We start from the raw sequence: 16925 nt of genomic DNA, 5'->3' as shown, positions 1-16925 counted from the left end.
CCCACTGCCTCTCAGAGCAGCGATGCTTCGGAGAAGACCCATCAAAGAATACATGCTACGACCAGAGACACAGTCGTATGTAAATGTCAGTACTACTTGGACACAGCCCTTGGAAACCACCTGACTGTACTAATACAAACCATACTCTGGAAATCGCCATTCCCTGGGTAGCACCAGCTCTGGACTATCAATTCTGTCAAAAATAGGTGAACAAGTGGTCAGGTTTTTCAGTCAAATGCTATCTCTTCTCGATAAAGAGAGGGCTAGGGTGACAATGCAAAGGATACCTTCTGTAGTCCTTTTGATTCTTTCTACAGCCTCTGATGGTAATAGATGAAGTAACTACATCCTTGATTCACAGAAAGGAAAACAGGCAGGGAGAAGCTGAGTGGCCTATCCAAGTTCACGTGATAAGTTAGCGGCAGAACTCGGATTGCAATCCAGGGCTTAGCCATCTCATCCTGGGATTTTTCCTCCACATCATGTTGCATTGCTTATACTATACTGAGGCTTGCTTATACTTTTAATACCTGGATTTCAAGGGTGGTGATTAGGTGGCGGAAGCATTCCATTCAGAGCCACCCTGAACCAGGACCTCCAGAAGCAAACTCTGTACTATTCCCCCTTCATCCCTGATTTTCATAACTGGTGTCAAGCTCAGGACTAATCGCGTAGAATCCTGTTCAAAAGACCAGATATTCTCAATGACAATTGAACACATTGGTCTGCAATCACACTGGAGTATGAGGTCAGCAAGTAGAAGGGTGAAATTAAGAAAAACAAAGAATTTGAACAGAAATTAAAGTGGACAGTTAAGGCTGATCCATGATTAACAAAAAAGTCAATTCGTGGATATGCTGAGGACTTTACCCAGTGTTAAAACTATGATTCCTGCAGTTCGGGATCATGTCTGTTACTTATTAGAATATAGGCTGGGAACGTGTACAATGAAACATGTACCTAGATTTTTTCATTGTCTTTTTTTTTTTTTTTAACTTTGCAGAGGTAGTGGTTGAAATTTAGCTAAACCTAGATTTTGAGGTTATTAATTAATTCCCGTGGTCCAGGCTCCCTCGCTTCAATTACCGGGTAACTACAAGGCAGAAAGATCCCAATGCTGTTAATCTAAGGCAATATTAGTTTCCCTTCTAAACTAGTTGACATGGTAACCACGACAAAGAGGAACTTGAAAGACTTTTATTTTCCCTTTCTGATTTCCTTATGAAATCTCATCATTTGCAAAGCTTTAAAAGGACTGGATGAAGGAAAACCATTGCTATGACCTGTGACCCTTGGAGCCCAAACAGCATCATGAAGCACATCATTAGAACTAAGACAAAGTGGCTGTCAGAAAAGGAAACAGCTTTAAAGGGGTTCCTTTTGAGTCTTGTTTTCTATTCAGAATGTTCTGTGTTTTTCTCATCAAGTGTGGGAATGACATTTAACTTAGCAAGTTACTTAACTACACTGGATGATGTCACTCTAACCAGTGTAGGGCACTGACCCAAGTCCTGGGGGGCTCCTTGGACCAATAGACTATTTTACAAACCTGGGAGGTGGGAGGGATGGTATATTTTTGATAACCAGACATTCCAATGTAATGTTTTCCTTAGAGGTCACCCCCATCCCGTTAATGTTATCGTGAAAAACATCGTGTGTTCTTTTCTATTTTCGTGTAATAAATGAGCTTTGCTTACCAACATCACAAGGGCAAAGAAGAAAAACTGTACAAAACTGCAGGAAGAGAAACATGTGAAAACTTTCTATGGAAAAAAACTCTTGAGTTTCCTGTCGTCTTCTTTTGAAACTGTAATGCATATGTTAAAACGTATATCATTTACAGTATGAGTCATGTGCCACTGCTGTACCTGATGTATCCAATCTGGATTAAACAATGTGCCACAAACCCTAAAATGATTATGCATGTTTATTTTAATACCCATTCTCCTGCTATACACTAGAAAGTAAGAATAGAGGCCAGCCCTGTGGCGCAGCGGTTAAGTGCGTTGCTGGCGGCCCAGGTTCGGATCCCGGGTGCACACTGACACACCACTTATCAGGCCATGCTGTGGCGGCGTCCCACATAAAGTGGAGAAAGATCTGCATGGATGTTAGCTCAGGGCCAGTCTTCCTCAGTAAAAAGAGGAGGAATGGCATGGATGTTCGCTCAGGGCTGATCTTCCTCACACACACACAAAAAAAAAGAACAGAGGAAAATAAAATGCCCTTACAAAAAAAAAAAAAGAAAGTAATAATTTGAACAAAGAGAGGCTGTCTACCTTGCCAGAGAAAAGTCACAGAATCTCTGAAGGGTGCTTATAGGACTAGTCTACTCTCCCCTCCCCCACCCTCCTTCAGTGCAAACAGCTCCTCTGACATCCATGGCAGTTTTTTCTGCTTGTATCCTTTGGTCACGGATGTTCACTAACAGGGAAAGCGTTTGACTGCATTTGTCAACAGCTCTATTTTGAAGCCCAGCCCTGTATTATTGAAAGAAAAGCTGTCTTGATATATCAGTACTGGTTCTGCTGAGAATACATTTTGTATCCACTCCATCTAAACCAAGGTCTCAAACTTAAATGCCGTATGGGGTACAGCAGAAGGCTTGAGAATTAGATGATGGAGGCTCAAGTTTAGGTTCTGTCACTTGTGTGACTTCACATCAGTCACTTTTATCTTGGCTTCAGTTTGTTTCCTCATCTTAAAAATGGGGGAATTGGATTACGTATCTTGAATATCAGCTCTAACCTTAATAGTTCTGATGTAGGTAGTGAGAGCAACAGGCATTTTCATATTTCACCATAATGTGGCAACATTGGGAATCCTTTTAATTTCCCCACAACCAGATCCCAATCAATGAAAATTGTGATAGAAATGGAACATTAAGGCAAATGCATGATGCCCAAAGGCCCTAGAGGTTGAGTGTGAAATGCATTTCAATCACTGATGCTCAATATCCTTATCACCCACTAGGTGTCACTACAGATCCATAGCTCAAATAATCTGGAGCAAAGTAACTGGAAACCAGATATGCATTGATTAATACGTGCTCTTTTTCATTAAAAAGCACTAAATGTTAACTGGGACATATGTGCTTGTTCACAGAGGCACAAAACAATAAACATATTCTGCCAAAACAAGAGAATACGCTTGTCATGGCGTTCCAATGTCAGCTATGACTATCAAAAATAGAATTTTATTTTTTAAGATTAACATAGGTTTGTTTACATTTAGGGCGAGGAAACAACCCTAAAACTTCAGACTACTCCCTTGTCTCCAACAAGGTGATCCACAAGTACTATAATTCCTGTTCAATTATTTTTAGCATTTAGGGGCTGAAGTTGACCTCTAAACCACGTAGTTCTCAAAGGTTAGTAAATAATACTTAAGCTATTGAGAAAATATTATTTTTAATTACCCAAATAATTTGTATTTTATTTCTAGGTCTGAATTATTCAAAGCAGCAGGTTTCCCCAAGATTTCTCTACGTTGATACTACTAGCCTAATTTAAGTTAAAGCTTAACTTGAACAACTGTAGTTGTGTACTGATTTAGTATTCTAGAATTCAGACAGTTAATTCACACTAGCCCTCATCCAAATTACCCGAATTTATAAAGGCTCTCTATATACATAAAATGATTATTCTTTCCCCTAACTACAAAATATTTTATTAGTTATATATTAATTAAATCTTAGAACTAGAAGGGACCCTAAAAATCTTCTAATCCAACACTCTAATTTTATTGATGAAAAAACTGGACCCTGAGAGGTTAAATGACTGGTACAAGGTAAAAAAGTAGGTAGTAGCAGCCTTAACCAGGACAACCACTCTTTCCATTATACTACAAAGCATTCTCAAGTGAATTTACCTAAAATCTATTTCTGGTTCCTAACAGATTACGGGGACATGTACCTGGACTGACAATTCCAAACAAAAAAGCCTTTTCCACACAAAGACACTCCCTCACAAACAGCAGCAGATTCCTTCCACAGCCACCACTATAACTGCATCCCTTATTTGGGAAGGTAACAGCTGAAATTTTCCTAGCAAATGTTTATGGAAAATGAAGCAACTACTATTTGCATGTTATGCACATGCTCACCTCCAGCTTATTTTTTTATTTAAAAAAAAAAAAGGAAATACAAAATAAGACAAACCTAAAAAGAGAATCCAATTAATTTCAAGACTAATGGATAACCTCATCTCTAATTAAGATGCAGAACTGTCCTAATTAAAATCCCCTAGCAATGACAAACTGAACTTGGCTGTATTATGGGGGAAAGGGTAGGAAAAAGAGAGGTAAGTTCAATTATATAGCAATGACAGGATCTTTCTTAAATATGTAATTAAAGTCTCTACTTAATGACACACTGGACTTAATTATGGATTTGGTATTTACAGTTAATTAATTCATTCTAATTTGGCAATACATGTACAGTACTGATACGTATAAGTAAAGCCTACCATTGCCCAGCCCAAATGACAGGAATCCAAGGTAAACAGGAGTTTAGGACTGTGTCATATGAGTGTTGGACAGTAAATAACAGTGGCTGTGGATGTTTGCTGACAGCCCTGGGGGAAAATGTTATACTGCCTAGACAAGTATGTACACAGGGAAGAGCTTTCCTTTTAAAAAATAAATATATATCTCTATACATAAGGGGTTCTCTCACCACAAATCCAGTTCACAGCAAGGTCTGGGAACCAAATGCATAATCATAAAAGGACTGCCACGGAGAAGAAATGAAAGAACGTGTAACTTCTAATTACCTTTTTCTAAATCGTAATTTATAGATGCACCATCTCAGTAAAATGACTGCTCCCCTTGGATCCTAGCATTAGAGGTAAAAACTGGGGAAAAATTTCTAGAAGACACAAGATTAGGCCACACTGTGGGAAGAATTTGAACCGAATGAGTTCCAGCTTCCATAAAATACTTAAAACGAAGAGCTAGAACTTTCCCTGGCCTACCAGCAATGTAGGGTAGTTCTTAATCTGGGTTCCAGAGATGGGCTTCAGCGAGTCTATGAATCCCTTGAAACTGCATATACAATTCTTATTTATAGAATGAGAAATTTTCTGGGACGAATCTATAGCTTTCATCAGATTCATAAAAGGATCCAAGAACTAACAAAAATTAAGAGCTTGCTCCTCTTCCTGAGAAACAAAAATAAGACAGCCACTGATGATCCTTAGCTATTTAATGCACAGTAAAAATGTGGACAGCTTTCACAATCTTAAAAACAAAAGATATTCGAAAGATGAACAAACAAACGCATCAACACATTTGGCTAAGTTTGTATTTTTACTGGTAGCAAGTATTTTTACTGGAAGCAAATAGCATCAAATCAAGTACCTTTGGGAAGGTCTGAAACAATGTTTATTCCTTCCTGCCTAAACATAAAAGGGGATTTTCTGATCTACCATGCTACAAATTTCTACAAGGATGCATCTCTATGGAAATGCAGCCCAAGCCTTTTGTAAAGAACTCCACAGCATAGACTAACATTATTTTTCAAATCTCAACTTTTTTAATTTTTTTTTAAGTAAGCAGTGGTATGAGTCTTTTTAAATGTTTCTTTTTGGAATGGCTTATAGAAAATGGCACCCTGGGACCTTTAGTGCTATGTCCCCCAAATTTTCTTTCAAGAATCTGATCCATGAAGTTTCTTAAAAAAAGGATAATGTACCTGACCTAAATCAGGTTTTGATTTAGGTCAAAACAATCTGAAAAATAGATGTGTCCCAGCAGAAAGTCTCAAGATTTTTCAAGTTCCTCAAAAATGCCATTATATGCCACTCTACTAGAAGTCAAGAAGGATGGCTATCCAAAGTATCACTCGTTGATATCTCCGGATGGTCTGAGGTATAGCCTATAGTCACTGGTTGCCACGCATCATTTCTTGTAGATAAACGGTATTCATGTGATAGGCTGCCATCCAACTTGGGTGCCTCTGAGCATTCCAATATGACTGAGAAGCAGCAGCATAGTACTGCTGCCAGGCCCTGTAGTAAGCTCTCCAGTACTCCTCATAATCCTGATAGGTATCATAAGAACTCGGATGCGTTCCTGTATGGCAGGCATACCAACCATCTTCCCGAGGTTCTGTCTGCAATCGATAGGAAGACCGCCTAGGAAGGCTTCTTCGGCTCTGCTTAGCACTCTGGTTGACTCCCTCTTTATGCCTTGCCTTTATTTGGATTTCAGGTGATTCTTGATACTCTACTAGATTAGGGGTCTCATTTCCATTCAGAGGTTGATCCAAAGAGATATGGCCATCCCCAGGAGTAGATTCCGAGTCTTTCAGCTGAGTATCAGAAGAGCCTTCCAAGTATGATTTATTTCCTTTGCTCTGGGAAGAAGTCCTTGAGCTGTAAGAATCACTGTCACTCTCAGAGTCTCCAGACTGACTACTACTTGCCAATACCTGCACTCTCTCTTCAGTAACTCTGTTTCTCACAAAACCATTCTGAGGATTCACAGTCTGATCCCCAGGACCTGTGTAGTGCCTGATGATTTCCACAGGTTTCTCCAACCCCTCTTTAATGAAGTGTTCATAATCCTCTACCAATTCTGCAAAAGGCAAAGTGCACGGCAGGTGGCTTTTAAAGGAAGACAGACAAGGAATCTGGGGGAGTGACACAGGTATAGCTTCTTTGACCTGGTGCTGACGGTCAGTAGAGTTTCCAGCAGGGGTCTGACCAGAATTCTGCATTTGTTCTTCCAATTGTATGGCACAGCCCAGTTCTTTTGGTGACACTGCTTTTTCTATGATTCCACAATCTGAGTGACTTTTCACAGGAAGCTTTTGTTTGTTATTTTTTGATTTGACTGATAATGCACATACAGAAGTATTTCTAGACGAAGCCACGTGGTTACCATGAGCTTTCTGAGTGTGAAAGGTTCTCTCTATTTTTTGAATTTGCTTTTTTAGAGGCTGGGCAGGTACACTTGCTAAGCCATATGTATGCACAGCAGCTTTAACTTCCACATCCCAATCCAAACATTCTTCCATCAGACCAGGAGGAATGGGATCTACATAAAAAGAATAAAAAAATATTAACATTCTCAAACTGCTCTAGACTAGCATTTTCTGAATGATTTCATAAAGCTTTCCATGGTCAAATAATGTTAAGAAACAAAATATACTAATAATATATAAAAAGCTAAAGAAATATATTATTTTAAAAGACTCAATCTTTGCACTAAAGTAGTTTGCCCAAAAATATACAAGACCCATCCCATACTCAGAAGCACTCTCTTGCCTCCCCACACACATGTAAAAGAGCTTACTCTAGGAGTGCGGTACCAGTCTGCAGCAATCCTCCCGTCTTTTCTCCCTGTCCCAAACTCCTCCCCTGTATCTCATTACTGCTGACAGCACAAGATCTTAGAAAATGGACTGTGCTCCCCAAAGCTCATCAATTGGGAAATATTACAACTGCCACTCTGTACCCAAGTAAGTCTGCCACCCTATACTCCAACAAGGAGAAATCACTGCCCTCAACAGGGGAGAAAAAGCCCTCTACAAGGAAAAAAGCTAGATGACTGTGAAAAGATCTGTGGTACCAATGGCGCTTGTAAGTTTTTAAAAATTTGCTAGCTCCAACTCTCTGAATTTCCTATTCCATACAGGTGTGACAATTTGCTTCCACCTCACACTCAGATCTTTCCAAAGTGTGATCAATTTTCATCTTAGGCAGACAAAATATACAGAGGCCCTGCTCTACAAAGACTCTGCCTATCTGCTATTGCTCCAGGTATCTGTACCCACTACCTAATCCCTCGGATCTGGATTCTTCAGTTGGGGCTCTTGATCCTTTGTTCAACACACCGTCTGACTAAAACTCTGATTCCTACTAAGGTGATATCCCTTGCTTGCCTAGGCCTAGATACTGGCCAATTTCCCTCCCAGTCCTGCCCCAGGCAACTCATCTGCACAGTCTGTTGTCACACAAGTTCCTAGCCCAATACAGATCTAACACCATGAATACCATCTTCTCATGATTTCAGGGCTCTGTTTATGTCACATAAAGATCCAAATATGTCATTTTCCAGTATCCAAAGGCAAATTTTATCACTAGATGCTATGATACTGAATCCTACAAGAAGTCTTAACCCTTTTCTACCAAATTTCAATTTATTTTTTCCACATTATGATCATCTGAGAGATCACCAATAGACTTACACATAGAATTAACACAATACAGAGTCTTAGAACTGAAAGAGAACCTAAAGACCATCTACTCTAAAAACAAATCTTTTATAAATCAGGACATAAGCTTAGAGCAATTAAAGAAATCTGTAAAAAGATCATAAAATGAATTATTACAAAGCCAGAACTACTAGAATCCACAGGACTCCCAAACTTGTGCTTAATCTAGCTTTGTAAAAATCACTGAAGGAATTAAATATAAACTGGTAAAATATTCATTGTTATATTTATTCAATAACTCCATATACCATACACTAGGTCATATACACATTATATAAGTATACATTTATGTATATGTGTGTGTGTATATATATATATACACACAAACACACACACATTAACATGCATATATTAACATATATAGCGAATAAACCATATTTCCACACAGGAATTTTTTAGGGCTTTTTGTTTTCAAGAGACCATTAATAGTTTCAAACATGCATTGTTTCTAAGATAGCAGTTTATTTTTTTTTTATTTATTTTTGTGTGTGTGTGAGGAAGATCAGCCCTGAGCTAACATCCATGCTAATCCTCCTCTTTTTGCTGAGGAAGACCGGCTCTGAGCTAACATCTATTGCCAATCCTCCTCCTTTTTTTCCCCAAAGCCCCAGTAGATAGTTGTATGTCAGAGCTGCACATCCTTCTAGTTGCTGTATGTGGGACGTAGCCTCAGCATGGCCAGAGAAGCAGTGTGTCAGTGCGCGCCCAGGATCCAAACCCGGTTCGGCAGGGCCGCCACTAGCAGAGCGCGCACACTTAACCACTAAGCCATGGGGCCGGCCCTAAGATAGCAATTTAAAAAAGCAGTTTGACAAATGATTCGCTACAATCAAAAGAAAAACACTTCAAAATGTTCAAAATAGTGTTCAAATTAATGATACTGTTCCTTCCCCATGGTGACAAAGGAGAATATGGCAAGAATTACCTTCACAGCAACATAAGAGGTAAAATATCCCCCTTCATATATAGAATAAAATCAAATTGCAAGACTACAAACTAAAAAATGGAGTTAATATGGTAGCAAAATATTTTTCATTTTTCATATGCCAGTAGTTAGCTTGCAATCCTCTCTCTGCTACTTATTAGCTCTAAGGCCTTAGGCAAATTACTTAACCTCTTTATGCCTCAATAGCCTCATCTACAAAAAGTAGATAACAACAGCACATACCTCATAGGATTATGGTGAGAATTAAATGAGTTAACATACATAAAATCCTTGGAACAGTACCTGACACATCATAAGTACTCTATGTTAGCTATTATTTTTATTAGGCCTATCATCAATACCATTATTATTCTGACAGCAAAATGAAACAGACAAAATATACCTGGTAAAGGCAGAAGGTTAATATTACATTTCTGGGCAATTTTCATCATCATATTTTCTTCTTCTCCCCGGCAACAGTAGGTCACTGTCAGTCCCAAAGTACCTACAGCACGGAGGGAATGTTACGTAGTAAATCATTTTCACATAAATGACACTCCTGTCACATTACAAATTCTTCTCCTTAAATAAAGCACCCAAATTCTTCTTTTTTTTTTTTTTTACCAAAACGGCCAGCTCTGCCAATCCGATGCATATATGTCTCCCAATCCAATGGTACATCCAGATTTACAACCAGATTCACCTTCTCAGCATCAATCCCACGGGAAGTCTTGAATTGAAGAAGAGAGCAACTGTTTGTTTGCATTAACTGTAGCATGGGTACCAATGCACGCACTATTATTCTATTATAACCAAGGGCCAAATTAAGAACAGGAAGATACTTAGGAGCGAGGAGGATATTTAGGAGCAAAGGAAAAGGAAATTCATTCTAATAACTAACTTCAAGAATAAAGATAAAAATATAAAAGACATTTTTAAGAAAGCATATTCCCCAGCACTGGAAAGACAATTATGCTCTGGTATTCTTGTCAGATACACTCACGTAAAATAACAGATGAAATCTGTACATCTGATAATAGAACATATGTCAAGATGGATTAGTCACCCAAACTGAATAGGAAATTTACCAAATCTGTGGAAATGAGGACTCTGCAATGAAACTGCTTCAGTTTAGCCATAGCATCAAGACGCTGATTCTGATTCATGTTGCCTAAAAAGACCCAAAAAGAAAGTCATATAAAAACAAGATAATACACATTTATCAAATCCACAAAAAGCAGAAATCATAACTCCCCCAGTCTTCACACTTTAAAAATATACCAACCAAAGTTAATTCTGTTCTTATGTGCAAATCTAGGTTAAGACCTTAAGTCATAATCTTTTAAAATATGGTTAGGCAATCAACTTGAAATTCAAAAATCAATTTTAAATGGTGACTAGTTTATGCCTGCAGATATAACATTAAGTCTGCAAAGTTACATATGAGGTATAACAATTCTTAGGAAAATAAAATTAGTTTGATCAGCTGTTTATAAATTTGGTGTTGAAGTGTGATCTATAGTCAAAATATTGGTCCATTAGAAAATAGTCTCCCCAGTATCTCATTATATACCATGACTGAACAAGCTTAGGCTAACAGGTTAAAAACCAAGCTGAGATATCAGTCAAAACTCTAAAAAGGATCTCACTGATCAAAAATTCCTTTAAATCTTTCATTCCTATTAGGCCAACAGTAATAATTTAGCTTTGTGTCAAAAATGAATCACTTTTGCCTTTCACAAGACCATAAAGCAGTCAATTCAGTTAGCAATTCTTAGCATTTTAACAATGATTATGTAAAGAAGCAAAATATTTTTCTCTTAAGATGACAAAGACAAATTTTGTTTTATAAAATTATTAAGTTCTTTGTGGATTTAACTCTAGTCTTGTAATTTTTTATTATATACCAAGTAAGTTCTTAAAAAACAAGGATATTGATTTATTAAATCTCAGTAAAAAACAAACCTGAAATTTCCTTTACTCTGAAGACTCTGCAACCTCACACTCACAAGACAACTCATGAAGTGGTATTTCTTCCTCCTGACTTGGGAGAGGCTTCAGTCAGGATATTAAACAAAGATTAAAGTAAGAGATGAAGTTACCTGAAATGCATTCTGCAGGAAAGCCTTTAGAAGAAAGGATATCAGCCAAATGTTGTGCTCTATGAAAAATAACATATAGAGAGGTACAATTTTACAAAAATTGCCCCATACCTATCCTTTTATTTCACAAGTTTCCCAGATGATCTTTTAAGGTACATTACCTGCTGTGCAAATTAGAAAAGACTAAGGCTTGATTAAACGGAATTCTGCTAAACAGTTCCTGTAAATGTTGAGCTTTTTCCTCAAAAATCTTATGGGCCAAAGGGTATGAATTGACAATTTTGTAATACTGCTTCAAACCTAGAGAGAAGTCAAGAGTCTTCTGTTAAAACAAACATATTTGCTATATCCTAATAGCAAATATGAAAGCAATAGCCAATTAGGCAAAGGAAAGCTCCAGAAAATCATAAACAAACCAGTAATGTAAGCATCCAATATCTGTACACACCTATGAGACTTGGATCACTGGAATTTAGTCTTACAAAAGTGGGGTCTCTCATGTACTTTGTCAAAGCATTAGCCAAAAATTCAGGGTAAGTAGCTGATACTGCCAACATCTGTTTACTGGCAGGCAAGGAAGAATAAATCCAACTGCAAAATAGAAGAAAAACACACCATGAACACTATTCTGACAGTAACCACCACCTGGAAAACCTAAAGATAGATACTTTGGGGCACCATTTTAATAGTTAAGGTAGTTATTTTTCTTACTTTATTTGCTCCTGGAAGCTGCCTTCTTCTAAAAGCTTATCTGCTTCATCAAGAATAAAGAGACGTATACTGCCTGGGTTCAAGTAGTCAAGTTCTATCAGTTGTTTAATTCTGCCTAAATTCCAAAAAAAAAATTGAAATATTTATGATGCGCCAAATCTGTGCAAATCTCAGCCACTGTTGTTACTACTTACAGGTTGTACTGCTGACTTTCCCGACCCAATCCTCATTATGCATTTATACACTAAACCACAATTTAAAAATCTTAAGTTTTGATCTTGCCTAAATCCATTATTTTTCTCTCATGTTTCATCCCCAATAAGTATAGAAAATAAACACTATCCCTATCAAAAGACTTGAACACTAAGGCAGTGAATGCTAGATTCTGACTCCGAATGATTCATGACTGAATGATTAATAGAGAAGCAAAGAATAATCCCAATCCATGGCTTAGAAGAGCTTCCTTAATGTCATCTCATTCCTTCTCTTCTTAGAAGCCTATCCCATACATGTTCTTAAACATCCTTGGGAATGGAGATTTCATAAATTCTGTTGTTAATCCAGTCACATGTCTATACCTCACTGGTCTAAGGCTCTTCATTTCTAATCCTCAAAATAATTATCATAGTTATCAAAGATTCCCATATTCTTATTGTTATATTAAAAGTGTTCAGTTCCTTAAAAGCCCCAGTCATGAACAGGCATTGATAGCTTACCAGGAGATCCAACAGCAATATGACACTTTTTAAGTCTGGTTTTGTCTTGTGATAATGGAGTCCCGCCAATAAAGACATGACACTCTAAGCCTTCCATTTTTATTCCAATCGCTGTGATAACAGAATGTATCTGTACAGCAATTTCTCTTGTAGGAGCCAAGATCAAAATCTAAAAAAAAAGTAAAATATATCTTTAATGAGTCAGTGGAGTAAACACATGTGATTGGCACATTCATTATATGATGAATTATTTAACATTTAAATGATCATTTTAAATGATGAGTTTTTATTGACAAGAGAAACTATTCCATTCATTTATTCATGTATTCATTCAGTAAATATTAAATAAGAACCTACTCTGTGCTAGGCAACATACAAGTTGCTGGGGAGTCAACAGTTAACAACACCAAGTCTTTGCTCTCCTGGCACTTTCATTCTTGGATGATAAGAAAATATACAATAAACAAACATACATAAATAATGGCAGGTAGTGAAAAGTGCTATGAAGAAAAATCAAACAGGGAAAAGAGAAAGAAGCAACAAAAGAAGGGAAGGAGCCACATTAAATGGGGTGATCAAGGAAGGGCCCTCTGAGGAGGTCACTTTCGAGCAGAGAATTAAATGTACACCACAGAGTAGAGCTAGCTATGTGATAACTAGGGGGGTGTTTTCAGGAAGAGGAAACAGCAAATGCGAAGGCCTTAAGATGGTAGTGTTCTTGGTGTGCTGGAGGACCAGCAAGGAGGCGCATGTGGCTGGAGAGAATTCCAGGAAAGGGAAGATCAGAGATCTAGCTCCAGGGGCTTGGTCATGAAAGGCCTTGGGAGTCACAGTGAGAACTCAGCAATATCACTACCAGAGGAGAAGGTGAAACTACACATTCTCAACTATGAAAAGAAAAAACCTGCTTAAGAAAAAGACTAGGAGAAAATATGCCAAAACTGTTGATTAGCAGTTTCTCTCTGGGTAGGTGGGATTATATTTTGTTTTCTGATACTTATTCTGATATTTGTTTTTCTATCTTTTGCCAATTTTCAAAAAATGAATATGTATTACTTTAATAACACAAAAATCTTAAATTAAAAAATACAAATTTTATTTATGGAACTTATTCAGGGTTTTGGCATTTGATCCGCTGCCAAAATGGCAGAAGCCAAAATCTCAAAAACATCTCAATTCACAAGTGGAATAGCCCAGGTCCTTGGGAAGTAGAAGGATTTTCTATGTGCAACATCAGCCAGCATTTGGTAGATATATAACACAGGACTGAAAAAGCCTCATAGGGGCTGGCGCAGTGGTGCAGTGGTTAAATTCACATGCTCCACTTTGTTGGCCTGGGGTTCACAGGTTCAGATCCCTGGCAAGGACCTACACCACTCATCAAGCCATGCTGTGGTGGCATCCCACATACAAAATAGAGGAAGATGGGCACAGATATTAGCCCAGGCCACTCTTTCTCAAGCAAAAAGGGGAAGATTGGCAATAGGTGTTAGCTCAGGGCCAATCTTCCTCACACACACACACAAAAAAAGCCTTATAGATGATAAATATGGGTATTCAGGTTAAAAAACACTGTTGGAAGAATCATCATCAGATATATACGACTGAGAACTTGAAATACAGTCTGTCGCAACTCCTAAAAACACAAAGTAAGACTATGAAGATCATATCTGATTCATATGTATCCCCAATACAATATTCTTTGTATCCTGAATGCCTGGCATACTGTTTATACATAATAGGGACTCAACAAACCTTTGTTGAAGAAATGACCCCCAAACCCAAACCTCCTCTTAATTTAGGTAAGGCCATCTTAGACCTACTCCAAGAGAACCTAGAAGATGAGAGAGCAATATGATACATTCGCGGAGCTGTAAGAACCACCTGTGGGGACCAGCAATACGCAGAGCACCACATTACCATGAATCAAGCCAAATGCCAAGTCCCACCACAATCTGGTGAGCAAGTAAAAGAATAAAGAATCCCTATCCCTATTCTCAAGTAACGACAAAATGGACACACACGGCAGACGCTCTATTTAACACATGGTAATAATAGAAAATTCCAAACTTCTAACAATAATAAGGTATCCTCGGTTACCATCCACACCACCACCACTCCACGGCCTTGAAGTCTACTTACTTTCATACTTTTCATGTGGCTTAATTCAATCATTCATCAAATTCACTTCTATCTCTGAGGAGCCACTGGTATACCAGTGGTAAAAATCCACATCCCACACCCTCTTCTGGGTCCTCTGAGCTAAACTCACCTGGGTACTTAAGTTTTCAAGAATAAGAGAGTCCAAAGCAATGGTGGAGAACACACAGGTTTTCCCAGTGCCAGACTTAGCTTGAACAATTAAATCTGCGAAGAAAGAACAATTATTACTAGGCAGTACTGGCTGAAGACGCTTAGGTACCGACACGAAATCACAGAGCTGGAAGGGTCTCCAGGGATCACCTACTTGGCCCCTACGCCTTTAGTTAACTCTCAAAAACGCATGAGGCCATATCCAGAAAGATGCCTCGTCCCTGACTCTCCACCTGATCTTCTCAAACTCAGAACCACTTGTCAGTGCTGGAAAGGACCCTATCTATCTTCAACGTCAATACTGCGCCCCTGTTTCACAAAAAAGGAAACTGAGCCGCTCTGCCCCAGGCCCAGCCCTGCACTGGCGGCCGCGAGGGGCTCCTCCCGGCCGGGCCCCGCCGCCCCTCGGCCCCCTTCCTCGGGCCCTCCCGCCCTCACCGAGCCCGCAGCGCCCCAGCGGGATGGCCTTGAGCTGCACGGGCGAGGGCCGCTCGAAGCCGGCCGCCCGCAGTCCCTCCAGCACCGGCCGCGACAGCAGCAGCGACTCGAAGTCCGCGGGCTCCGCCAGCAGCACGTCCCCCGTGCGGGTCCGCGGGCCGCCGACGTCGTGAGCCGTCCGCAGGCTCCGCACCAGCCCGGGGCTTGGCTCCGGGGCGGAGACTTGTGCCGCCGCCCGCTCCGCCGGCATAGCGGCCTCCACGGTCCCTAAGGCCGCTGGGGCTTCAAACGCCGCCGCCATGGTAGCCGCGCCGCCAGATCTCGCGGTACTGGAGGCGATGTAGAGAACCTGAAAGCGAGAAGAAGAAAAACTTTATTGGCAGTCTTCCCGCGAACACACGGACACGCCTTGCCTCGAAGAGGGTGACGGAAGTCGGAGGCTTAGAAAGACTCGGAAACAGCGATAACAACAAAGAATGTGGCTGGAGGAAGGCGAGGAGAGGGAGGAGAGGAAAGCTGAGGCTACCTGTGTGCGGCCTACAGAGGGCGCCGCGCGCTCACGGTGGGGGCGCCGCCCCGCCTCCCGGCCCCCTCGGGCGGGTCCGTGCCGCCCCGCGCCCCCGTCGCCACCCTCGCAAGGCCGTCTTTGTGATGCGCCCGGTGCGTCACGCTCCCTGCCTCCGCGCCCCCGCCCCGCGGTCGCCTCCTCCCGAAGTCTCCCGTCCCCCGGCCCGACCCGCAGCCTCTTCTGCGCTCGCGGACGGCGCCCCGCGTACAGCGAGACTTAGGGTTTACCCGCTGTCTGGTGTATGTCTGCCTGCAGTCCCGCTTTATTCACCTCTGTGGCCCCGGCCCCTGGCACAGTACCTGGCACAGCGTGACCGCTAATAAAAGTAAATTGAATTGGAACCGGGAACTGGACTGACAACTCCCGAATTCGTGTCTCCACTTCAAACCTCGGTCTAAACTAGACTTGTACCTCCGTCTGCCTTCTCAACGTCTCCACTTAGGTGTTTAATAGACATCTCAAATGTAACGTAGCTTCTGTGTGTTGCCCCGCCACCATCTCATGGGTGACAACTAACAGTCTTTACCACTTCCCCTTTAGGTCTCTGCTCAAATATCACTTTTTCAAATTGGTCTTTCCTGAACACGCTAAGATAGCTCCCCCATCCTGTCGGCTCCTCCGTCTTTCCCACCACTGTCTATTCCCTCGTTCTGCCTTATTTTACTTCAAGGTACTTATCACTACCTGGAATTATATGTGTGTGTTATTTGTCTCCCCCACTCTATGAGGACGGGACCTACTCTATTTTGTTTTCTCCCGAATCCCTAATGGGAAAAACAGAATCTGACACATAGTAAGTGCTCAATATTTATTGAATAGATGAGCTCCTATAACAGTCTTAGTCGTAATTCCAAATTTAAGTATTTCTGGAACCTAATCTTATTCACAATTCCAAACCTAAAGATACTCTGCATCCAACCCCAAGTTTCACCTT

At 40.2% G+C, this 16925-nt stretch overlaps 1 protein-coding gene across 1 annotated transcript; it reads right to left on the bottom strand.

The window, feature by feature from the left end:
* Nucleotides 1-5171: 5171 nt before the first annotated feature.
* On the bottom strand, nucleotides 5172-15803 carry DDX20 (DEAD-box helicase 20). The gene is made up of 11 exons (XM_058538787.1): nucleotides 15424-15803; nucleotides 14945-15039; nucleotides 12673-12841; nucleotides 11957-12071; nucleotides 11694-11836; nucleotides 11407-11545; nucleotides 11246-11304; nucleotides 10232-10314; nucleotides 9768-9873; nucleotides 9547-9648; nucleotides 5172-7038 (listed from the first exon to the last, which is right to left on the bottom strand). The coding sequence occupies exons 1-11, from the start codon at nucleotides 15722-15724 to the stop codon at nucleotides 5882-5884; spliced, it is 2469 nt and encodes an 822-aa protein (XP_058394770.1). The 5' UTR covers nucleotides 15725-15803; the 3' UTR covers nucleotides 5172-5881.
* Nucleotides 15804-16925: the final 1122 nt, after the last annotated feature.

The sequence above is a fragment of the Diceros bicornis genome, chromosome 4 (assembly GCF_020826845.1).
Source record: "Diceros bicornis minor isolate mBicDic1 chromosome 4, mDicBic1.mat.cur, whole genome shotgun sequence".
NCBI lineage: Eukaryota > Metazoa > Chordata > Mammalia > Perissodactyla > Rhinocerotidae > Diceros > Diceros bicornis.
The sequence above is the reverse complement of the archived record's forward strand: the minus strand, read 5'-3'. Positions and strand labels throughout refer to the sequence as shown.